Raw genomic sequence first — 24,780 nt, forward strand, 5'->3', positions numbered from 1 at the left:
TCATCCAGACCATCAACCTGTCTATTAGATCCAGTACCAACTAGCCTCTTTAAAGAGATCTTTTATGTAATTGAGCCGTTCATTCTAGATTTGATTAATCTGACTGTATTTCTGGGTTATGTACCTCAGGCACTTAAGACCGCGGTCATCAAACCCCCGCTTAAAAAGCCTAATCTTGATCCAGATGTTTTGGCAAACTATAGACCCATATCGAACCTTCCATTTATTTCTAAAATCATTGAGAAAGCTGTAGCAAAACAACTGCACGACCATCTGGGTGGGAACAGTTTGTTCGAACAATTTCAATCAGGATTTAGAGCCCATCATAGCACAGAAACAGCGCTGGTTAAAGTCTCCAATGACATTCTAATGGCTTCAGACAATGGATCAGCCTCCATACTTCTCCTTCCAGATCTTAGTGCTGCATTCGACACCATAGATCATAATATTTTACTACAGAGACTGGAACATGAAATTGGAATTAAAGGAACTGCACTAAGGTGGTTCAAATCCTACTTATCAGATAGACATCAGTTTGTTCATGTTAACAACAGCTCCTCCTCATGTACTGTAATCAGTCATGGAGTCCCGCAGGGTTCGGTACTTGGACCAATCCTCTTTACGCTTTATCTACTTGCTCTAGGCAACATTATCAGGAAACACAGCATCAACTTCCACTGCTATGCAGACGATACTCAGCTGTACCTATCAATGAAGCCAAATGAAGTCACTCAGATAGTCAGACTGGAGACATGTCTTGAAGTCTGGATGACTGGAAACTTTTTACTTCTCAACTCTGACAAAACAGAAGTTATTGTACTCGGCCATAAGCACCTCAGAATCATCTCATCAGTCTGGACGGCATCACTTTGGCTTCCAGCTCCACTGTAAGAAACCTTGGAGTAATTTTTGACCAGGACATGTCCTTTGTCCCTCACATAAAACTAGTTAGTCGGGCAGCTTTCTTCCACCTGAGAAACATTAGGAAAATTAGAAACATCCTTTCTCAGGATGATGCAGAAAAACTAGTCCATGCATTTGTAACTTCTAGGCTGGACTACTGTAACTCATGACTATCTGGATGTCCAAACAAATCTCTAAAAGGCCTTCAGTTGATTCAGAACGCTGCTGCACGAATATTAACAGGAACTAGGAAAAGAGATCATATCTCTCCTGTGTTAGCTGCTCTTCATTGACTGCCAGTAAAATAAAGAGTAGAATTCAAAATCCTTCTTTTAACATATAAAGCTCTTAATGGCCAAGCTCCACCATATCTCAGAGAGCTCATAGTTCCTTACTGTCCTAACAGGCCACTCCGCTCTCTAGATGGAGGTTTAGTTGTGGTTCCTAGGGTCTCCAAGAGTAAATCTGGACATATACTTAATTAATTAAGTATATGTTCAGAAAGGGATCATATCATCCAGGATCAACTGGACAATCAGCCAAATGCAAGCAGTCTTACTGGTAAATATTTAAAGAACTGTATCTGGTTAAGGGCCTTTATGGCATTAAAGGTTGTAATCCAGGAGGTAAATGATTGGAACACTGGAACAACATAGGTGCTGTTACAAAACAGGTTTTAATTCAAAGTTATTAGATGTAAGAGAAGGCATTAAAGCAAATAAATAAATAAATACATAAAAAAAAAAAAAACACATCATGCATCAAGCTGAGTTTGTCCCTTAATGTCAAAGTCATCTTTAAAATCAATGATGTATTGTATGTAAACTGTATTTAATCTTGGCACAGACAACAATTTCCCTGAAATTGTGCAGTACTTTGGCATTCATAGGTTACATAAGCATGAGGCAAAGAGGTGACTGACATTGATTAAGGACACATAGAAATGTATTTCAAAAATGAGCACAAGCTCCTCAAACATATGCTGCGAAAGGGTTGTTCACCTCCACATTTAAGTTGAGGGATAACTTGAGCTGCTTGGTTGAACTGTCCAGACCCACAACTGGCCATGCCTGTGTCTGTCCATGTCTGTCCATCGGGTGATGGGTCCAATATTACAATGTCCATGAGCAGCTGCATGGCTTTCTTTGAAAACTCCCCATAGTATGAATATACTGGCCTGAGCAACCACATGCTCATTTACTAACTACAAGCAGATCAGGCAAACTGCCCAAATATGAGCTCACACACAGTACATTCCTAAAAATAATTCTCAGTTATTGCAAAAGTGTTAATTCCCTGTGAAAGCAGACCTAAGTAATTTCAACCCTCCGAAAAAAACGAGAATATATGAATATTAATTACATTTACTTGCTGGATACAAATGACCTCTTATTTGACAGAAATTTCCATTCTTACGGAACTTAAGTGACCTGGAGGCATCATTGTGTAATACTACTGGCTCCAATCAATTCCACATCCTGGTCAGACACACCTGACAAACTTTTCTCCAACAGCTCCTTGTATGAAATTCTGTCATAATTGCTTTGTGAAAACTTATGTGTTATGGCTAAAAAGTGTGACCTTTGACAAGATGAAAATCAGTTCATCCTCAAGTCCCAGTGAACCCAATCACAACAGGCTTTCTGAGGAGTTTCTAAGGTACTTTGCCTCAAGCCAAAGTGTGGATTTTGACCTTTTACTACTGAATTTTAATTTAACATCCTTGAGTCTAATTGGATGTTTGTGCCAAATTTGAAGACATTAGATATCATGACCAGAATAATGGGATGGATGAAAACCTGAGCACTTCATGCACATTTTTTTAATTGCAAACAGATGAGGAAAACATGTTTTCACATTCAAATCATAGCATTTTTTGAAGCAGGTCCATGGGAGTCAGGTTCAGCCAAGAGCCAGATTCTGGAAATCAAATCAAGATTTTTCAATCAGATTTTTTTATATAGAACCAAATCATAGCAAAGTTATATAATGGTACTTTACACTTACATGTCTAGACCAAACTTTTTATGGAGTAACATCTGCATTTGCCTAACTTGATAGCAAGAAGAGGAAACCCAACTTAATTTACACATCACTGAATGTTGTGTGATGTGTCACTCGACAAAGAATTCTCATTGACTGAGAGCTACCCCTGAATGTGTGTATGTGGTCTTTTTTTAGGCCTTCGCACATTTTACATGTGACATACCAAACCCATTATTGTAATAAATTCTCAGGGAAAAAAATAAATAACAAAAAAAAAAAAAATGTATTGTGAATCATCACAAGTAGTGCACAAGACGCCTTGGTGGACTCACTGGAAGCTGGAAGATTTTGACCTGCTGTGAAGGTCTGAAAGTGTGGGGACTTTGGTAGTTCAGTTTTCATTTAACAAAGATGTTCTTACTTTGGTTTCATGATTCTCATGCCAGTGGATAGCTGAAGCCTGGTTGAAGCTTGGTTTTAATAAATAATAACTCTGTTAAAAGAATTGGAAATAATTTACTGTTTGGTGTGCTCTTGTAAGTTTGCCCACTGACACAGCATTATTTCCTTTGAGAAAATTAATCAGACTCACTTTTGACATTTATGCAAATTGATTTCTTTCCTTGAGCTGTTATGTGTCCCGGAAAAATAACATTCCACCTTAATGTGCCATTTTGAAGCCTCCAGAAGCAACCAGAATAAGCCATATTTAGTGGAGTTTCCTGTGCATTGCTGTGTCCTGATGCCTCATCCATTTGCACAGTATCAAAAAACAGGAGTCCTATAGCCTCACTATTGGTTGGTTACGTGAGTACATTTAACTAACATCAAAATTTAATCAGTGAAATACATCTTTTAACATAATTTATTTGCAGTTTATAAAGCAGTATTTCACATCTCAAAAAGAAAAGTAGAATGAACAGTGGTGTATGTTTCTTTATTATTGCCATTCAGGTGTGAGACTTCTGTCGTTTCCAGAACCTCTTGACCTCGCTATGTCCCTGCGGTGTCACCACCATCACCCTGCGAGGGACGTCTTGCCACACCAAACAGCCCAGACCCTGCACCACAAAAACTCCATTAAGCAGCAGCAGTTAATAGACAGTATCCACCTCTCACTGACAGGAATCCAATTAAAGAGGTCCAAATGCCATCTAACACCAACAGATATAACTGCACAGAGTTGATTAATATGTCAGGAAACAGTAAAAAATCTAATGTGAGCTGCTAAGGGAGAGGAAGGGGATAGCTCTCTAAAACTACAGTTGGACCAACACAAACGTGGTTACAAAATAACTTTGCTCCTTCCTGTACAAACGACTTTATCATCATGCGAGCAAGCATTAATATCACATAGAAGAACAAGGGGATATACACATGAACAGGGTTAAATTTGGGATGGGAGTATAAATCATGGTGTATTCAAGGAAAACCATGGTGTATTACAATGTGGTCTTAACTCTGTAGTTGTATTTAGATTAAACACAAAAACTTGGACCAAAATGGACCAGACTCAGGGATTAACTCCCTTACAACAAACTTTGCCCTGCCTATGTGCCTTACAGACAATATCTAACTCGGCCAGTGAGCAGTGATAGCTAACATGTCTTTGGGGATGTCAGGTGGGAACCTCCTTTCTAGTAAGTAGTAGAAGGCTATAAGTTATGACAAAATTATGTCCACATAAATAATTTGGAAAGCCTAAGAGACACAATCATTAAAAATACGCAAACAAAATGAACAATATGTTTAAACTGTATGTGGGATAGGAAGGAAGGGGTTGTTTTGAAAAAATATCATATGGATACTCTAAATATTGTCTATTTGTCATTCAGTCAAGAATTTAAAAATCAAAAGTCCAACCTGAGCTCTGTCTCTCAGCACCTCAAAGTCCGCCTGGGAAAGGAACTGGTTGTAGAGCACTCCTGAGACAGACAGCACAACTGAGAAACATTAATACTAATCCTCTCTATTACACCGCACATACACACATACGCACGCTCGCACACAGCAGACCGACGTCTTGGTCCCACTCACTGAGCTCCATTATTAAAGCATCTGTCAGTCATAACTGCCAGCCTGAGAAATCAATCAGCAGAGGGTTCAGGCTCTACCACGGGGACACACACAGACAAGCATACATGCACGCACACAAACAGATAGAAGCACAAGCTGTGGAATGAAGATGCTCACCCTCTGTGAACTGCAGACGATCTCTCTCCAGCTCCCATAGTCTGATCTGATCTGTTATGGTTGGAGGCAGGACTGGGGTCTGAGGAAGAGGAGGATGGAGGATGTAGATGCAGGAAATAGCAATCATAAGTTGTTGAGTTGATTGACGAGACAGGTGGGTCTGACATACCTGTTTTAGTATGACAGGGTGAGCTCTGGTTCTTAAAAAGTGGATAATCTGTAGAAGAAAAGACATACTGGTTACTCATATTCAAACAGATTAGAAAATGTTTTCCAGAGGAGACTGATTCACATGTTCAGGTTGTTCGAGACATTGATTATTTGCGTCACAAATGAGAGGTTCTACTAAATTTTTCCATTATAATTAAGGGCATGAACACAGACTCACTATAACCCTGGACGTAGGCTGTGGGGAAATAAATCAAACCAAGGTTAAAGAACTGTAGAAGACACTCAGATCCTCTCTTCTTTCTGGCTGCCTGAGAGACAAGATATAAAACTACCCTGAGATGCATCTTGTCGATATCAACATGCCAGATAAAACACTGAGGAAGTTGATACACTGGAATTTAAAAATATCTAGAATTACTCCTTAATTTGTCTATTTAATGTGTACAAATTCAGTATTTGTATCTATGTTCCGTAGCGTTCAAGTTTGTTCTATGATTTAGCCTTTTAAAATAATTTATTCATTATGTAACAAAGTTTTATCCATCTATACATCAATTGCTGGAATGCTGTTTTCAGCTGCTGACATTTTCACGATAGAAGGGATTTTTAAGAATTACTAGGGAAACTTAGGGAATTTAAACCTTTGTCCATTTATAAATTATGGAAGTGTAGTGCTGCCATGCCAGTAAAAGAAAAAAAACAACAAAACATCAGTATCACGTTATAACGTGAAAAGTTTATTGTTCTAATAATAAACTTATCACGACTCACATTTTTAAAAGTATATTTTACCCAAATAGAATCTTTTTTGAAATGTTAAAATTACTGACTCGATTTATTTCTATTATATTCATTACTTAACATTTGGAAATGCAGAACCCTCTGCGGTTCCATCTCCTGCAAAGGCAATTTCAGTTTCTTATGCTGTCCAAAATTGTACTGTAACTGTGCTACTAAATAAAGTGAAATAGTTGGGTTAAACCTGAGGGGACTTCATTAACAGTTAAAGTATGAAGCGTGAAAGTTTGCTTTCCAGAGTGTAAACTATGCATGACATACAGCGATTATTTCGATGAGGAAGGTATGGATATAGATGGAAAATGGGAAGAGTTCCACTGGTGGCTGTGGTGGCTGTGGGCACTCATTCGGTACCTGCTGTGCAGTGATGCCGTTGGCAATGGCCTGTTGCACAGACTCCCTTGTGACCTGAGCCACCACTACATTGGGAAAGCGATACAGCATTTCACTGAAGAGAGCAACCAGGGCAATCTGAAGCTCCGAGTCTGAGAGGAACACACAAACACAGAGTATGAAAAATATGATTTCACTGCCTTTGACTTTTTTTATTACAAAATCCCCACATCATTCTTTTTCATGTCAAACATTCCTGTAATGTTTCATAATGATCATAAAAATTCTTGAACTATGGCCAAAAACATGTTTAGTGAGAATTGGATCTTTTCTCTCTCAAAATTGATTTGTAGGCAACTTGTATTTGTCTATGAAGACGTTTTGCCTCTTATCCAAGGGGCTTCATCAGTTCATGCTTGTTGGTCTACTAGTCCGCAGTAGTCTGACCAAAACAGTGGAGAAAGACCCAGGTATTTAACCTCTGTGGGTGTGCTCTGCAGGTTGCTTTTTTGGTTGTGTGGTACCTTGTCCTTAGGATGTACCAGTTTTTGCCTGAGAGTGTTAATGGGTTTGAAACTTACAGGGATTTGTCCAAGATCCTGGACAGAGAGGACAGATGGTTTGAAAGAGGAGTAAAAGAAGTAACAATGACCTGGATGAATGAGAATATTCATAGACATATTGCTGAAAACTTCCAGGGATCCACCAGGGGTACACCTGACCCTAACGACTGTTGTTCACATGTGACCACAACAATGATCAAGTGTAACCAGTACTTTCACAGGTACTTTTGGTGAACACAGCCACATAGGTAGTAAAGTACTCCCTGGGTCTTTCTCCACTGTCGTGGTCAGACTAGTGCGGACTAGTAGACCAACAAGCATAAACTGATGAAGCCCCTTGGATAAAAGGCTAAACGTCTTCATAGACAAATACAAGTCCAGTTGCCTACAAATCAATTTTGAGAGAGAGAACAATGACCTGGATGAATGAGAATATCCATAGACTTATTGGACCTTTGACTACCAAATTCCAACCAATTAGCTCAATCTTGAGTGCAAGTGGATAGGCCAGCTATATCTCCATTTCCTTGCATCATGCTAAGCTAAAGCAATATTCATCTCACTTTCAGAAACTCTTCCTTTAGGTCTCTTTCCTGACTGTATAGTTGGTGATCCTGCAATACAAGTTAGCAGGAATCAGTGGTTTTATGACTGAACTCCCAGTCAGCTTGTGCCAAAGAGTCTGTCAACAGTGGTTTCATATGAACCGGGACTCTGGCTACAATGTGTTAATAAGTATCATAAACAGCATCATAAACAGCTTGTGCTCAGACATACTTGTGTAGGCATAGATGCGATAATTGGTCTCCACCACAATGAAGCCTGCATCTCCAGCACCAGGTGTGGGGGCCAATTTGGAGTAGGATGAGACTGGGCTGGTTGTGACCCCTGCAGCCAAAGTGATGGCCAGCCTGGTGGGGTAGTACCGCCTTGACTTCCTCTGTTGATAAAACAAATAATATATTTTAACTATCAACAGTATAGCCAAGCTCATTCAATCATTCATAATTGTTCAATCTAGGTTCATAAACATCACCTTTACATTGGTCATGTCTGTCTCTTATTTGATATAAAAATGCAGAGCCGCTCTTTAACAGTCCAATTCTAGGGAGCAAAGTAGTACATTTAGATGAAAGCAAAAGCTTAACATTAAAAAATATTTGTAGTATAGTACTGAATCCACACTACAGGAATTAAATACTTGTAAAATTGACAAAGACACTGATGAGGCAGATTGGAATATAAAAAGAAAATAATAAAGGAAACTTTAAAATGGTTTAAACTAGTTCAGTATTTGGGGTTGATAAGGATATATACAAGATAAAGTTATTGGAGAAAATCTAGGAATTTGGCCTAAACTTAAAGGAGTTGCCTCTAACATCTTGGTTCAGATAACATAGCTCACCTATAGAGAGTCCAGGCCTAGATGGGTCAGTTTTGGTGGTAAAAGGGAATTTACACAATATTAGTAAGGGGTCATAATGTTATCACTGTTAGGTGTACATGTATTATAGTTTTATTCATACATCCATCCTCCTCCACTTATCCGGGGTCAGGTTGCGGTACTATAGTTCTAATACTATAAAAAATGTATGATTTTGCCATTTGAGGTAATTTCTACTGCTACGGTACCTGCAATGTCTCCCTGAAAAGACCTTGTTTTCAGTTTTAAATCCTTCTAGCTGCGATAAAGTATCAAGTGTGACTGCATGCGCAATGCGTCACTATTGTTAGTGCTGGAGACACATCATCATCCCCATGAGGTTCATCAGTGTTCTCTCACTTGAGGGAGATGATAGAGAAGTGGTGCTGACAGTGTTTTTCTCAATGCCTCACCTTCCTTTGGAAGACCAGGCCAAACTCCCGAAGGTGCTGCAGGAAGGTGAGTAATGACTCACTCATGCCCTCCACTGAGTAATCCTGAGGCACACAGGCAATGCATGATCAATGCCCACAAAGAAACTTAGCCAAAACTGTATTCTTTAAAACCCCACACTCCCACATCCATTGTGTTTCATATTGTTGTTTTTCTTCTCAGCACACATTCAAACACAGGTCAAATAGATGCAAAATACCGTGGACTCACTCTGCCTAGAGTAGAGAAACTGAGCTGGAAGAGGAAAGACAAGATTTCCACTAGGTCCATCCCTCTGGACTGAAAGGACACAGTATAAAATGCATGAGTGTGATATGAGTAAATTTTATCAAAAACAGCTAACATGAATAAATAAATGACAGTCACCAACCACTCCTGGTGATAAAACCATGGCTCACATGGTACATTTAGCATAATCCACATTTCTACTACATTCACTCCTTCCACTGTGCTGAAAATGGCTTCTCTTTTTCCTCATCCTCTATTAATTTTTTTATTCACTCAGCTGCTGACACTGAAGCAAAAAACTTGCTAGGGAGATTTGACATTCAGAGAAAGGGAGGGATAATTTCAGAGACATCTGCACAGTCAACATCTTCTTATTATAAGATTCATCATAAATTACAACAGTAAGGTCAATTATTTTATACAATTCTAATTCTTCATCCTCCTCATATTGAGGTCATCTTGTGTATTGTGTCCAATCTCATACTCTCATACACTGTATTTGAATGTGATTTCCTTAACATGAAACTCTATAGGATCTTCCAAAACATCCCCACAGCTGGGAACACTATTCTTCTCCTGCTGTCCCAGTTCATTCCACTGAATGGCTCCCTTGCTGCTTAAAGATGTGCTAATTGAACGAATGACAGATTAACACTTTGGAGTCTGGCAGATAGATGATTGTCACTGTATAAGCTTATTCAAACCTCATCAAGCGGAAAGAGCAGATGGACACACAGGTACCTGAGCAGTTTTGAGGTACTGCAAGGTGAAGTACCACAGCTGAGAGGCCGTGTCCAACAGGAGGAACTGGAAACCAGCTGAAGTTATATAGGGAGCTTCTCCCGTCTCACTGGCAGACAGAACAGATGACAGGGTAGCATGAGGTAAAGTACAAACATGACTTCTCAACAAATACACAACAACAAGTTCTCTGAGTGGAGATGGAGGTTTTAAAGATCCTCTTTGTGATGGCAAAATTTTCATGTGACAGGATTTCTGGAAGTTCGACAAACATTGAAGACAATGTGCAATGAAATGAAATAGATATCTAACGAATCAAATATGAAGCATGGACTCATCAATGCTCTCTGTCTGTTAGAGCTCAGGCAGAGGGTGAGTTTGGAGCTGGGCTTTGTGGGGGTTTGCAAGAGTAACCCATTAAGGGAGCTGCTAGAATCCTCACCACTGACTCCAGACTGTGTTGATATTCTGTGCTAAATTTCAGATTCTATTGCACAGTTATATTCAAAATACCAGATTTTATCATCATCAGATTTATTTGTATAGCGCCAAATCATGACAAAGTTACATCAAGGCACTTTATATATAGAGCAGGTCTAGACCAAACTCTTTATAAAATTATTTAAAGAGACCCAACAGATCCCCCAATGAGCTAGCACTTGGCAACAGTGGCAAGGAAAAACTTTCTTTAAGAGGCAGAAACCTCGAGCAGAACCAGGCTCGGGGGGGGGCGGCCATCTGCCTCGACCGGTTGGGTTGAGAGTGGGAGAGAGAGAGAGAAAGAGAGAGAGAGTGAGATAGGCATTGGGGGGGAGGGTATAGGCAGGAACATGTTGCTGCATGAAGTTCATGGAGTTGAGCTGTAGTACAGAATTCATGAAGATATGGGACCAGCAGGTGTTGCAGGAACATGGGACGGCGATGAGTCACCACCTGCAGGATGAGGACAGGGAGGGAGAGGAGAGGAACTGGGAGAGACAGAGACTTTGGCAGAACATGGCTAGTAAATGCAGTATAAATGCATAGAACTGGGGGTGAAACTGTGTTTTTTTTAAGAAGGATGGTTCTTATCAACACATGCAAGGGGGGAGGAAAGGAGAGCGAGAGGGAGGTTGAGAAAGATGGAGAGGGGGAGAGAGGGTAACAGGGAGAGACAGGGAGAGAGAGAGAGAGAGAAGCTCAGTCCTTCCCCCAGCAGAGGACTTTAACTTTTTAACTATAAGCTCTGACATACAGGAAAGTTTTAAGCCTGGTCTTGAAAATGACATCCAGATAGTAATGAGTTACAGTAGTCCAGCCTAGAATTTACAAATGCATGGACTAGTTTTTCTGCATCATCCTGAGAAAGGATGTTTCTGATTTCCCAAATGTTTCTCAGGTGGAAGAAAGCTGCCCGACTAACTTGTTTTATGTGAGGGACAAAGGTCAAAAATTGTGGCCAAAAATTACTCCAAGGTTTCTTACAGTGGAGCTGGAAGCCAAAGTGATGCCGTCCAGACTGATGAGATGATTAGATAATATTTCTCATTTTCCATTGTCTAAAGCCATTAGAATGTCATTGGAGACTTTAACCAGTGCTGTTTCTGTGCTATGATGGGCTCTAAATCCTGATTGAAATTGTTCAAACAAACTGTTCCCATCCAGATGGTCGTGCAGTTGTTTTGCTACAGCTTTCTCAATGATTTTAGAAATAAATGGAAGGTTCGATATAGGTCAATAGTTTGCCAAAACATCTGGATCAAGATTAGGCTTTTTAAGCGGGGGTTTGATGACCGCGGTCTTAAGTACCTGAGGTACATAACCCAGAAATAAAGTCAGATTAATCAAATCTAGAATGAACAGCTCAATTACATAAAAGATCTCTTTAAAGAGGCTAGTTGGTACTGGATCTAATAGACAGGTTGACGGTCTGGATGATGAAACTATAGAAGCTAGCTCTGAGAGATTCAGAGGTCAGAATGATTCCAGATGTAAAAGAGGCGTTGCAGCTGATTCAGGAGTTGCTGTATTCAGTAGAAGATTTTTATCTCACGTAGGCAAGAGCTGATAAATTCTTTCTCTGATTATGAGAATTTTATCTGTAAAAAAGTTAATAAAATCATCACTGCTTAGAGCTAAGAGGATCACTGGTTCAACTGAGCTATGGCTCTCTGTCAGCCTGGCTACAGTGCTGAAGAAAAACCTGGGGTTGTTCTTGTTTTCTTCTATGAGTGCTGAGTAATATTTTCTTCTAGCGCTGCTGAGAGCTTTTTTATATGTTTTTAGGCTATCTTTCCAGGCTCTGTGAGACTCTTCTGACTTACTGGAACGGCAATTTCTTTCTAATTTCCTTGATGTCTGCTTTAAGGCAAGGATTTGGGAATTATACCAGGGAGACAGCCTCCTCAGTTTGAATACTTTCTTTTTGAGAGGGGCGGCATTGTTGAGATTTGAACACAGTGTGGTCATAGTGCTAGTCACAAGGTCATCAACCTGCGTATGGGAGAAATCCTCAAAATACATTGCAGAAGTTGATAAAGTTTCAGTACTGAACTTTCCTAACAAACTTTACCTCTTTATGATGTTTGAAACCAGGATAATATGTGCAGTAGTGACAAACTATTGTTGTCCTTTGTTTTGATGAGAGGAAAAGCTGTCAGAGGACCTCAAACTTTTTGCTTATTTCCAAGGTTCATGGAGTGAGAGTGAGTGAACTGAATGTTCTGCCAGTGAATAGATGTGAAGTTGATAATACATGGCTGACTTAAAGTTAGACCTGAGAAGACACAAAGCTGTACAGGAGGAAGGCTAAGTGGTTGGAGGAGGTAATGAAGACAAAGAGAGGACTGCGTATTGAGGTTGATTTCATGAAGGGGCGTGCAAACCTCTCCACTAGTATCATTTTCATGAAGTCACTATCAATTATTTGTCTCCATTCTCTGTATATTTTCTTACTACTGACAGTGAAGGAACATTTTACTAACTCAAGTGTTGTTCTGTTGATTGTGCATAGACTGAGAGCTATGTGGCAGCAGCAGCAGCAGTGTGTACCTTTTCATGAGACCTGCTTGAACCAGCAGCTGAGCCAGGTCCTGACTGACAGCAGCACTGGGAGAGCCCACCATGAAATGAAGAATAACCTCCCAGCGCTCCATGGCGTAGCGATCCAGACTCTCAATGTCCCGCGCGTGGCGGTCAGGACCTAGGGTGCTGCCCTCGTCGGCCCACGCTCGGCCCCTGCAATTAAAACAGCAGGTGACAATTTTGGATGCTTGTTTATAATTCTAACAACCACATTTTGTCCAGCCAACACTAAGAAACAAGTTAAGCCAAGCATTACTTAGTATTAAAATTAAAAATTTACTACAAACACCAAACAGACTGAAGTATATTTCCTCACACACAGATTTGTGAGCTGAGTATTTCTTAGTGAAATGAGTGAAATCAGAGTGAGAGAGCTCTGCTGCTGTTCTGTGATAAATCTGTATTCACCTACCCGCCAAGCAAAGCAATCCTTAGGTTGTCTTTAAACACTGGATTTAAAATGTATCCCTGCAGACCGCCCTGCAGCTGTTGACTGTGCCAGAGTCGTAGTCCTGACAGCACTGAAACACATTCATCATGATGCCTGCAGGTAGAAGCCAAAAACAACAAAAAGAGGCAATAAACGCAACTAGTTATCAAGCCTAGTATTTATCCTCAACAGATGATAAAGGAGATGCTGCCACTAAAACTTTATTTACCATTTCACTTTCACCCTTACAATGTCTAAATTTTCTGTAAACCATGTTCTTTAAATTATATGCTACATTATTATGTTATTAAAAAGTGAAGGATCATAAATCAGGTCCAGTGTCTAAATTAACACAGAAACTGAGCCTTAAAAGCAGCTTTCAGGTCTTGCAGGATTCAGTCTCTTTGGCTGTATCCAAACTCAGTGGCTGCCACCTTCAAAGGCTGCATTTGAAAACCAATTGTATCACTGTCAGCAACTTAGCTGTCCAATTTCAAGGCTACCTCATATGGTTCCAACAAATCTCTAAAAGGCCTTCAGTTAATTCAGAACGCTGCTGTACGAATATTAACAGGAACTAGGAAAAGAGATCATATCTCTCCTGTGTTAGCTGCTCTTCATTGGCTGCCAGTAAAATATAGAGTAGAATTCAAAATCCTTCTTTTAACGTATAAAGCTCTTAATGGCCAAGCTCCATCGTATTTCAGAGAGCTCATAGTTCCTTACTGTCCTAGCAGGCCACTCCGCTCTCTAGATGGAGGTTTACTTGTGGTTACTAGAGTCTCCAAGAGTAAATCTGGAGGCAGATGGTTCAGTTATCAGGCTCCTCTTCTATGGAACCAACTTCCAGCATCGGTCCAGGGGGCGGACTCTTTAGTAATTTTCAAGACCAGGCTTAAAACTTTCCTGTATGACAGAGCTTATAGTTAAAAAGTTAAAGTCCTCTACTCTTTAGCTATGCTGCTATAGGCCTAGGCTACTGGGGGAAGGACTGAGCTTCTCTCTCTCTCTCTTTCTCTCTCTCTCTCTCTCTCTCTCTCTCCCCCTAACCCTAACCCACCAAAGAGTTGTACAACTAACTGAGATGGCCTTTGGCTCCTAAAAGCATATATATTTCCTCTGATGGATATCAAACCTTCAGATAAAACACAAGAGAAGCTAAAGTATACCTTTTTATCAGTTGCCAGGTCAAGTCAACAGCCTGCTAAAACAAGCTTCATTGACCTCCATACAGTGTATAGCTGCTATTGTTTTGACCTTCTGAACTTGTAAATGACACACACAAAGTGAAAGCACCGGCCACATATTAGCATACCTCCCATTAATTCAAAATGCATCACTCACTATCAGTGGGAGATCATAGTCAGTATAATAAAGAGAGGGATGGACTCACTTCTGACTGTCTTTTTTCACCCACAATGCCACAGCTGCCTTGGGGAGAGGTTGATCCAGGAACAGCATACGCATCACATAGTTCTTGGCCAGAGAGGGGAGTTCCCTTGGAGAGGATCACACACGACAGAGAGCGCTAAGCATCACAAACCTCCAGAGCATGCTGTCAGGGCGCAGCCTCCATACCTGTAGACAGCCAGACATGTGGCTGGGTGGTTGTACAGCCTGTCCAGCAGGTCCGGACTCAGCTCTCTCAGGTACTCGTGTAGGTTTTTACACTGCAGCTGGACACGCAGCTTCATCATCTAACAAAATAAAGCACCACAGTCAGATAGAGAGAATCCCCTTTAAAAAAAAAAAAAAAAAAACAAGCGGTTTATTGTTGATGTGTTGACTTCAAAACGGCTGCAGTTGTTATATTTAACAAACATATAGTCCACTCTTTGATTCAACCTTACATTCAGCACACATTCATACAGCCACCAACCTTTATGTAGAGTTTGTTCCTAAATGTTGTGTGTTCATGAAAAGGAGCAGCCACCGAGGAGAGCGATGTTTTTTACCATGAAATATCGAGGAGGGTCGGGCTCGAAGGTTATTTTATAGCATAGTATAACTGCATTGTTGTTATCAGGCACTTATATTCCACTACACGGTTATGTTTCCTGCACAGCTTGAATAGTTAGTCATGTGATCTTAAAGCGAACGCGCTCGTTGGTCAATGGGTCCTTTGGTTGTTTTCCTCGGTGGTCGATGCGCAGTTTAAAGGTTTCAGTATCTCCACCTGCTGTTTTAAGTGTGAACACTCACAGATCAGCCATCCATCAGCTAAGACTGCATCACTACACGGAGAATGAAAATACCTCTGAGGTACACAAGCACAATACGCAATTTCATTTGAATAGGAGGATTTGAAAGTGAACATGTACAAGTAATGTATTTAATTAATTTGGACTTCATGAAGGTAATCATGTTCAGTTTTGAATACAAACTGCTGAAAAAAAGTCAACATAAAGCCTGGCCCAGTGAAGTGAAGCCAAAGTAAAGAGCCTCAAACTAGCTGCCCTGGAAGCTGATTAGTCAGTTTTCAACTGGAGGACTATTGTGAACTCCAGAGCTCATCAGTCTAATTCTACAGACTTCAACACAAACCTTTGTCATGTGTACTAAAGTGGACTGGCCAATCAGGAGGCCCAGGACGGTTCCTGTAGACCAATCCAAATAGAAGCACAAACACTGTAGTTGAACATTGAATGAAATCTTCCATGATTGACAGAATGTAATTGTTTAGTCAGAACAGCTGTTTGGTGTTCAGTGAGAATTACTCTTTGACATCAATATCAATATTCTGACATTTTCACTTAGCCAATTCATAATAATAAGTGTGAATGGGCTATAAGTAAGTGAAGTTGAAGTGAATATATCAAAGTGCAGCAGGTGCAGGTGCAGCTGAGTATTGCACAGTCATAATAATGATAATCGTAATAGTAGAAAAGATCGAATAGAATAGAATTGAGAGGTGTCATTTGAGGTGGTTCAGGCATCTGACTAGGATGCCTCCAGTGTGCTTCCCTTGGGAGGTATTCCAGGTACGTCCAGCTGGGAGGAGGCCCCGGGGGCAGACCAAAGACCATATATATCTGCACTCTGGCCTGGGAATGCCTCAAGATCACCCAGTCAGAGCTAGCCGATGTGGCCAGGGAAAGGAATGTCTTGGGCTCCCTGCTAAAGTTGCTACCCTCGTGACCCAACCTTTGATAAGCAGACGAAGATGGATGGATGAATAGAATAGAAAATAATTTCCTTTATTGTCATCAAATTTGGTGCATGACACAATTGCAGCAGCTTCCACAGTACAGTGTGTAATCAATGAAAAAGTAGATGAAATCTGTACAAATTACAATCCTGTATTTCCTCTCTGTACACCGTCTCATCCTCCCCAGTGATCACGTCAACCACGGTGGTGTCATCAGAAAACTTTATGATGCTGTTCAAGGAGTAAGTGGGAGTGAAGTCAGAGTCATAGAGGGTATACAGGAGTATATCAGGGATGATGGTGTTGAATACCGAGCTGTAATTTATGAACAACATCCTGACATACTGTAGGTCCACGGGAGCTCCAAAGGGTTCAGAGCTGTGTGGAGAGCTGTGGTGATGGTGTCCTCCCAGGAGCAGTTTACCCTGTAGGCAAACTGGTGAGGGTCAAAGTTCCTGGGGAGACTAGCTTTGAGGTGTTGAAGGACGGGCTTTTCAAATTTCAATTACTACAGATGTCAGTGCTACTGGTCTACAGTCGTTGAGGTCCTTAAAGGTTGTTTTCTTAGGCACCAGGATGATGGTGACTCCTTTTAGACAGGGTGGGTCTTAAGTTAGAGACAGGGAGGTTGACGATCCCTGTCAGGACTTCTGCCAGCTGGTCAGCACAAGCATGAAGCACTTTACACAGTACTCCGTCCATCAGGTGAGACAAAACACACCTCACCTGATGGACCTGGAGGGTGAGAGTGTGGGAACTGGAAGGTACGATTAATAATAATAATAATAATAACTCACAGTGTTTATGCAGTCAGGGGGCAGAGTTATAGAGTCTGATAACTCAGTGGTGCATCTTCGTGGGATGAAGGTGTAGGATGTAGGTGCTCCTCTGTTTGGCCAGCATGCCATGGAGTGGGAGAGAGACATTGTCCAAGATACTCCAAAACTGAGCCTGCATCCTCCTCTCTGACACCACTGACAGAGAGTCCAGCTCCACCCCTGCTACATCAGTGGCAGATGGGTTCATTGAATCTGTTCCCATCACTTTGCTGCCTCAGCACAGAACAGCAAAACATTTACAAGGGAGGGTAGCAGGTTGAGGTCTTATGTATGCTTATATGATAGACATTCCTAAAATGTATATATCCATCCCAAAGCCTCAAGTTTATGTTTACATCTCTGACCAAGAGACAGCCTTCCCAGTCTGGAGTATTTTAAAAGCACATAAGAGAAAACACTTGCACCAGATTTATCATGAAAACTTCACTACTTCTACTCTGGACATTTCACATTTGTTATAAATTTATATTGGACAGCTATTCAAAAGCTGTTTTCTTCTAAATGCATGGGCGATTATTTATGTTTGAGTGTGTGTCTGCAATTGTCCTCATAGTTTAACCCCACAAGGTTTGCCAACTCTTTATGAGAACTAATGTCAACTTTAACCCTTGCAGCTAAATATTTTATTATTTCAGTGCGTCTGTGTGACCAAAACCAGCCCTCCCTGGAAGCTAATTTGTTGATCTTTGTTGAGTGGAATGACCTTTGTGTGTCAGGAAGGGCAGTGCTACACCTCAGTGAATATAGGACAAAGGAACAAAGGACAGAAAAGATACAGAAGGATGGACAGGGGAAGGGAAGCAGGTGGTGCTGCTAGGAACTAGTGGAGTGAAGGATGCTGCACTTTTCCTGTTACCTCCCTCTAGAGGGTATCTGTGTAGATCTCTGTAGAGATGGGAGTCCAGATAGGCGAAGGTGTCCCAATAGAGGAGCTGAGTCAAAGATAGGTTTATAGTGATACACTAGATGAACAGCTCAACACATTTTTGGCAGGACTCATCAATTCTTCAGGATGTGACCCAACACAAGCTCACAGGTGAAAAACTGCAAGCATGTGGGCATTCCCTAAATATGAGATAGGGCATTACAAAGGTGATATAATACAGCAAATAGAATGGTAAAAGGACATTTTTTTTATTTATGGTGCACATTTTTCATTACGTAATTAATGCTGAAATGTGCAATTTACAGACGGTCCCAAAGTGGACCATGCCAAGTGACGTTAGGTTGACAATGCTGAGATGCCAGCTGGTTCAGGTGCACACCTAGTGATGAGTGCGGCGGTTTGCGTTGAAGCCTTTTGGGAGCGGTGGGAATTCCAGCTCGTCCAGAATGTCAAACCTGTTGCTCAGTTCAAGTACACAGGGAGGCAAGCATTTATTTGGTGACTTTTTTCTCCTTCTTTACCCAATTGTTTTTGTTATTCTCTATGCAAGAAAGAATATTCTATGTAACTTTTTTTAAAACATATTTTTCAGGGAGTTGCTAATATATCCACCAGGCTGGACAAAGGTCTTTTGAACTTTTACGTGAATAATTATGTATTCAATAAAACAATAAAGCGGCCTGAAATAACCTTTTATATGGCCATAGTATCCATTTTTTACCTGCTTCACCTTCTTGGGTCATGACAGGTTCATGGATTTCAGACTTAATTCTTGTAACCTTTTCCCTAAGGCTTTTCCTGTTTTCCAACCGTATTACCCACAACCTATGTCGTTTGGTCTTGCTTTCATTATTAAAAAGTGTGTGGCAAATTTCAGACCACGTGGGTGAGATGTAAGATATGCTTGATGGACAAATTTGCCTCTGCAAATGCTCTCACAACAGCCTCTACGCCTCCAGCTTCCTCCCATTTATCTGTCTTGGGCTTTCGTCTTTTCATTATCTAAAATGATCGACAGAATAAACTATGCATTTTATAAAATTCCTGAAATTTCTCTTCATATTTGAGTTCACATGAATAATACTAGAAGGGATGGGCCTGTCCAATACTCTGTATCCCTGTGGGAGCAATATCAGCCAAAGGGACAAGATCCGCCCACAGGTCAGCCTCTCCGGGATTAGGTCACACACGCTAAAATAAAACAATGACAACCGGAGGAAAAGGAGCACACACAGAGAGAGAGAGAGAGAGAGAGAGAGAGAGAGAGAGAGAGAAGGAAAAGCGGACGCTATCATCAATGAATAAAAATCCCGACACCCCGGGCGGGACGTAAAAAGTGGACATGTACGGGAAAAGAGGACGTTTGTTCAGCCTATTAGGGAGTCCCTTGTATCTTGTCAAATATGTGAAAAAATGTTTAAATAAATTTTTGATTTCATTTTCTTTACATAATTGTGGCAAAATTCCACAGCTTATTTTGATTTTTTTAACCCTATTTTAAAAGGTTTCTTAACTTCTTAACTAAATGCAGTATCATTGAGGGTAATGTGACACAACCACCATAAAACGTATACTAAATAGTTAGCTCCTGCTTGTAAAAATACTTATTTTTAGTAATGTAACATGATGCCTTACCTTCCTCATACTGTAAAAAGATGTAAGGGACCAGCAATGAAGTTCAACCTGCTCTGATGCATGGAGCAAGTGGGAGGAGTATTCCTTTTTATACAGAAGTGAAAATATATCTTATCTTGAAACTACATCAGGATTTCGTAATTATGAGTTATTCTTTGGTAGTAACAAAATAACTTGTAACTACGAGATCTTAATTACCTGATAAGGTGCTTTTTTTTTTTTTTTTGGAATGCAGTTAATGCAACGTGACTCTGTAATATTTTATTGGGTCATAGAAAAAATATTTTTGTATTTAGGGTTATTTAGGTTGATAGCAAAGCAGAGTTTGGAGTACAGTACGATAAATTATAAGGTGTTATTACAGTAAAGATCTACTGTAGTAGTTGGCAGATTCGCAGAATGGATCAACAAACACTGACAGAATGGTAAAGAGTCATTTTATTGATTATTATCCTTATTTATTTTAATATTTTCAGGTAATAAATGCATACTATGGTCATATAAAAGATATTTCAGGCAAATCTCACCAGTAGTAAATAGTAATGTACTACAGCAAACCGAATGGTGTAAAGTAATTTCATAGATTTTTAGTGAACATTTTTCAGGTCTAGATTCATAATGATGCATGTAATCCACCTTATTTTTCACGGAAGCACGGAGGCAAGACAGAACGCAGCCAACTTCCGGTTTTTTGTGCGACACTTCCGGTCCAGCACTCCACACCACTAAAATCCCTTTGCCTGTGGTTCATCCATGAGGATTCTGAGTAAAAATTGCAATCTAATTTTAGTCAAAAACGTCATGTCCACTTGTTTTTTTATTTTTTGATTTTTTTTATCTAGTTACAGACCATTGTGCCTTGCTTGTGCTATAATTTTTACATGATACACATAAATATATAATGTGTATGTTTGCATTAATTTAACAATTACAGTTTATGAGAAAGAGGGTGTTTCTTGAATGAGCTCGCTTTATTCTGAACAGTTCTTGTTTGTCACCTCTATTTTTTAATTGTACCAAAAGATTTTCATATAATTACGCATACAACTTGATGTTAAATAAAATGTCTTCTCATTTTCAAGTGTCAGTTTAATTTTTATTTCATACGTGACTGCAGGAACAACCTGCCGATGTATTAAGGACCCAGGCAGAGTGGAGGTCGGCTTTGCTTTGTCTGGGCATTACATTAGCTTTGTACTGGAACTGGTACTGTCAATCGATGAGCGTCTGAGGATGTAGTACCAGCCTCCCGTCTTATTTTAATGGGTTCTGTTGTGAAGTGATCTTGGAGATGTTGTTATACTCCATACCCAGTAGGGGGCATAAACACTAGGTGTTGTGGCACCTGTTTCTTCGTTACGCTGCCTTCCGCCATGACTAGTTGCTTGGACCTGTGTTAACAATAAAGCAGTTCCTGATGAAGAAACATGCCCCGTTATTTCTACAACATCGACGATATTACAGGTTCTTTATAGTGTACCCACAACACTGTTGATCAACATTACCTTGCACCGTTAGCTCCGGTAAGGGAAAGCGGCTGATGGGAACTTCTGGGAGAGGAGCCACCTTTTCGAGGCAGACGGACCGGACCTGAACAGGTCCGGCAGCCGTCTGTTGTCTGCTAACTTGCCATACTGCGTCAAGCAAGCACACACGTCGTCCATTACTCCCCGCCGCAAACCCACACCTACTGACCAGCCCGTCAGTGATTGATGTCCCCCAGGTCCAAGTCACTGTCATTTTAATTCCACCCTTAACAGTGAGAGCTGCGTTACTGGGACCCTCAGACTTCTCCAACAATTCATCTTTCCCTGTCATTATTACCACCAGAGAACACGTGAAATACCACAACAAAGAATTTTTTTCTGGCCCTAATCTCAATAACTTGAAACGTATAACCACATGTGAGCCCCCTGCTGTTCCTCCCCAAACATCACAGAGGTCACTGAACATGGCACTTTTAAATGTGAGATCTCTTTCAAATAAGACTTATAAATCTTATAAATGTTGTTATTTTAGAAAAGAATCTTGATGATATGTTTTTAACTGAAACGTGACTTGGCACTGATGGAGCTGCAACCCTCATTGAAGCCTCACCCCCTCGTTATGACTTTTCTAATTCTACTAGAAATGGTAGAAGAGGAGGGGGGACATCCACAAACCCTTTAGCAACACATGGTTTTAAGAATGTTTTATTTGGTGAATACATCTTTTGAATATCACTATTTTCTTTTTAGCAGCCCTCCCACACAGTTTGACAACCTACAGACCACCAAAACGATACATCTCTTTTATCACTGAATTCTCAGAACTCCTCTTGATTAACCATGCTAAATATAACAAGATTATTATTTTACCTGATTTTAATATTCATGTGGATCATAAATCAGACTCTTTGAGTTTAGATTTTTTAAACTTAATTACCTACATGAATTTTATCCAACTTGTTACACAGCCCACCCACAACAGAGGACATGTATTAGGCCTGGTCATGTCCTGTCAGTACAGGCTTCCTCTGTTGTGGATGTGGGCTTATCAGATAATTTCTGTGTCTTTTTAAAGTGAATAATTTTAAGCAACAGGAAATTCCAGAACATACTGTAAGGAAACGCTATCTTACATCTGAAGGGGCTGCAAGTTTTATTGATATTTTACATGATATTCCTCCACAGAGTTTACCTTCTTGTGATTTTATCGTAGATCATTTTAACAGTAAACTCAAGTCAGCACTGACCAGTGAAACTTGAAAAGATTGAAACAAACTGAAAACCTCCCTGGAGAAACAGTCACATAATAAAACTAAAGAGAAACAACAGAATCACAGAGAGAAAATGGCAGAAAACAAACTACAGTATCAATCCTAAGATTGATGTTTTTCAAACATTGACCATTTAATTAACCCTGTTTTTAAACAACCTCTTGAACCAAACCTTTCATGTGAAGATCTTGCAGTCCACTTCAGTAGCAAAATAGATACTATTAGATCTAATCTTTTACATTGTCAGGCTGCACATTTTAATGTTTCAGAATCTTTGCTTTTAAATGAGCAAACACTGGAGAGATTTATCCTGCTGGATGGTGACATGCTTGAGAAACTTATCTCCCAGTTAAGTTCAGCAACTTGCCTTGTAGACTCAGTTGCAACATAATTTTTTGAAGAAGTTTATAGTTTTTTATAAAATGATTTGCTGATGATCATCAATCATTCACTACAGACTGGCTGATTCCCCACTGCTTTTAAGACAGCCTTTAAGCCACTCTTAAGAAAAATTTTGACGCATCATTACCAGAGAACTATCGACCTGTTTCCAATTTGCCATTTTTAAGTAAGATTCTAGAAAAGCTTATTTTCAACCAATTAAATTATTTTATGACCCCTGGGGTCAATTTTAGAGCCAACCCTTTTTAACCTATACATGCTACCATTTGGAAATGTCATCAGGAGGCACAACATCAACTTTCAGAGCAATGCAGATGACACACAACTTTACATTGCCGTGTCTCCTGACGACACAGGACCACTTGATGCCTTTTTTTTTTTACTTTATTTCAGACATTAAATCCTGGATGGCAGAGAACGTTCTACAGCTCAACCAGGACAAAGCTAAATTTTTAATTAGTGGTACAGGAGACCAGAAAGAGAAACTGGCTAGTGAACTACAAGCTGTCTCTTTTAGCCCATGTCAACAAGTCAAAAATCTGTGTAACATTTGACGCAGAACTAAGTTTTGAGACTCATATAAAGGACGTCAAAAGAAAGGCATTTTATCATTTAAAAAACATTGCCAAAGTATGCTAGTTTCTGTCTCAAGCCAATGCAGAGACACTTTCTTATCTATCTAACTTGCTTTTACCATATGAACCCATATGAATCAGATCTTCTGGAAATGGCCTTTTACCAGTACCCACAGTTAGAACCCGAACATATGGTGAGGCATCTTTTTATTACTAAGCTCCTCATTTATGGAATAGTCTGCCTGAAGATCTGAGGGTGACGTAATAATAATATTTTTAAAAGCAAACTTAGGACCCACGTTTTTAGTCTGGCTGTGAATAATCAATCAATCTTTTTTCAATTTAATCAATTTTATGTATTTTATTTCATTTATAGTATTCTATTATATATATATATATATATATATATATATATACACCAGAGATAGAGGAGGATGTTTTGGAAGTGGAAGACAACACCAATTTTGATCCAGACTTTGAGACTGACCAGTCAACAGATGAAGAGGGAGAGGTACCTGAGGAGACATTCCAGTCCAATAGTGGAAATTTGCTCAGGTCTTCATCCTCTCAGGACAGAGGAAGTAGAGCAAGAGTGGAAAACATCATTAAGATGACGCCAGGGTCAACACGGTATGCAAGTCCAGCTTCCAACTCTCTCTCTTTTTTTTTTCTGAACAGAGTCCAGTGAGGGATTTATATTGGAGATGACAAACCTGGAGAGAATGGGACCTGGTAAACCTCCAAGTCTACATGGCTCTGGAAAGGAAGCACTGTGAGCTCTGCAGCCCTCGAGACAACAAAACAAGCCTGAGATGCTGCAAATGTGATGCCTGTGTTTCCAAGGCCCACTCATGTGCATGAATTCACATCAAATCGGATTTATTTGTAAATATGCACATGCACACAAGCACACACTCTACATGAATGCTGAGTTTGGTCTCTGGTTTTCCATTTCTTTTTTACATTACATGTTCATTTTGGAATACATTTTCCTTGCCTATTTTATTTTCACTGCAGTTATTCATGTTAACTACTCTTGAGACATTATTTTCAGCTAATGAGTGTTTAATAAAAATTTGGTGGCGATTAAGGGTTTTTGTGTTAACTTAAAAGCAATTAAAACGGACAAATTTGACCAGGAACACTAAAGTAAGGGGAAGGGGGTGGACAGGACAGGAAGGTTAATGGTGAACCATGGCTGCTGTGTGAGCCTATGATAATCTATCTAAAAGTTAAGGTTCTCCTTAAAATT

At 40.0% G+C, this 24,780-nt stretch overlaps 1 protein-coding gene and 1 long non-coding RNA gene across 3 annotated transcripts; both read right to left on the bottom strand.

Annotated features, from left to right (window-relative positions):
* Nucleotides 1–1,680: 1,680 nt before the first annotated feature.
* gtf2h4 (general transcription factor IIH, polypeptide 4) lies at nucleotides 1,681–15,337 on the bottom strand. 2 transcript variants are annotated; one of them, XM_029514056.1, is made up of 14 exons: nucleotides 15,165–15,337; nucleotides 14,864–14,982; nucleotides 14,679–14,783; nucleotides 13,268–13,399; nucleotides 12,823–13,008; nucleotides 9,793–9,901; nucleotides 9,034–9,102; nucleotides 8,784–8,867; nucleotides 7,725–7,887; nucleotides 6,406–6,536; nucleotides 5,252–5,299; nucleotides 5,083–5,161; nucleotides 4,753–4,814; nucleotides 1,681–3,950 (listed from the first exon to the last, which is right to left on the bottom strand). In XM_029514056.1, exons 2-14 carry the CDS (start codon nucleotides 14,980–14,982, stop codon nucleotides 3,840–3,842), a joined length of 1,398 nt encoding a protein of 465 aa, XP_029369916.1. In that variant the 5' UTR covers nucleotides 15,165–15,337; the 3' UTR covers nucleotides 1,681–3,839. The 2 variants fall into 2 exon arrangements, with proteins under 2 accessions (XP_029369916.1, XP_029369919.1); XM_029514059.1 differs by lacking the exons at nucleotides 1,681–3,950; nucleotides 4,753–4,814 and adding an exon at nucleotides 4,849–4,968.
* Nucleotides 15,338–20,875: 5,538 nt separating this feature from the next.
* Nucleotides 20,876–21,569, bottom strand: LOC115051374 (uncharacterized). The gene is made up of 2 exons (XR_003841272.1): nucleotides 21,299–21,569; nucleotides 20,876–21,184 (listed from the first exon to the last, which is right to left on the bottom strand). It is a non-coding gene; the product is annotated as an uncharacterized LOC115051374 (long non-coding RNA).
* Nucleotides 21,570–24,780: the final 3,211 nt, after the last annotated feature.

This window comes from Echeneis naucrates, chromosome 11 (assembly GCF_900963305.1).
Source record: "Echeneis naucrates chromosome 11, fEcheNa1.1, whole genome shotgun sequence".
NCBI lineage: Eukaryota > Metazoa > Chordata > Actinopteri > Carangiformes > Echeneidae > Echeneis > Echeneis naucrates.

What these genes read in the sequence shown, in the direction of transcription:
- gtf2h4 (XM_029514056.1), bottom strand. Translation starts at nt 14,982, where the DNA reads ATGATGAAGCTGCGTGTCCAGCTGCAGTGTAAAAACCTACACGAGTAC. An exon ending in ACATGTCTGGCTGTCTACAG is followed by an intron (nt 14,784 to 14,863) that starts GTATGGAGGCTG and finishes ATCCTCTCCAAG; the next exon opens with GGAACTCCCCTCTCTGGCCA. An exon ending in TCGTCTGCAGTTCACAGAGG is followed by an intron (nt 4,815 to 5,082) that starts GTGAGCATCTTC and finishes TGTCTGTCTCAG; the next exon opens with GAGTGCTCTACAACCAGTTC.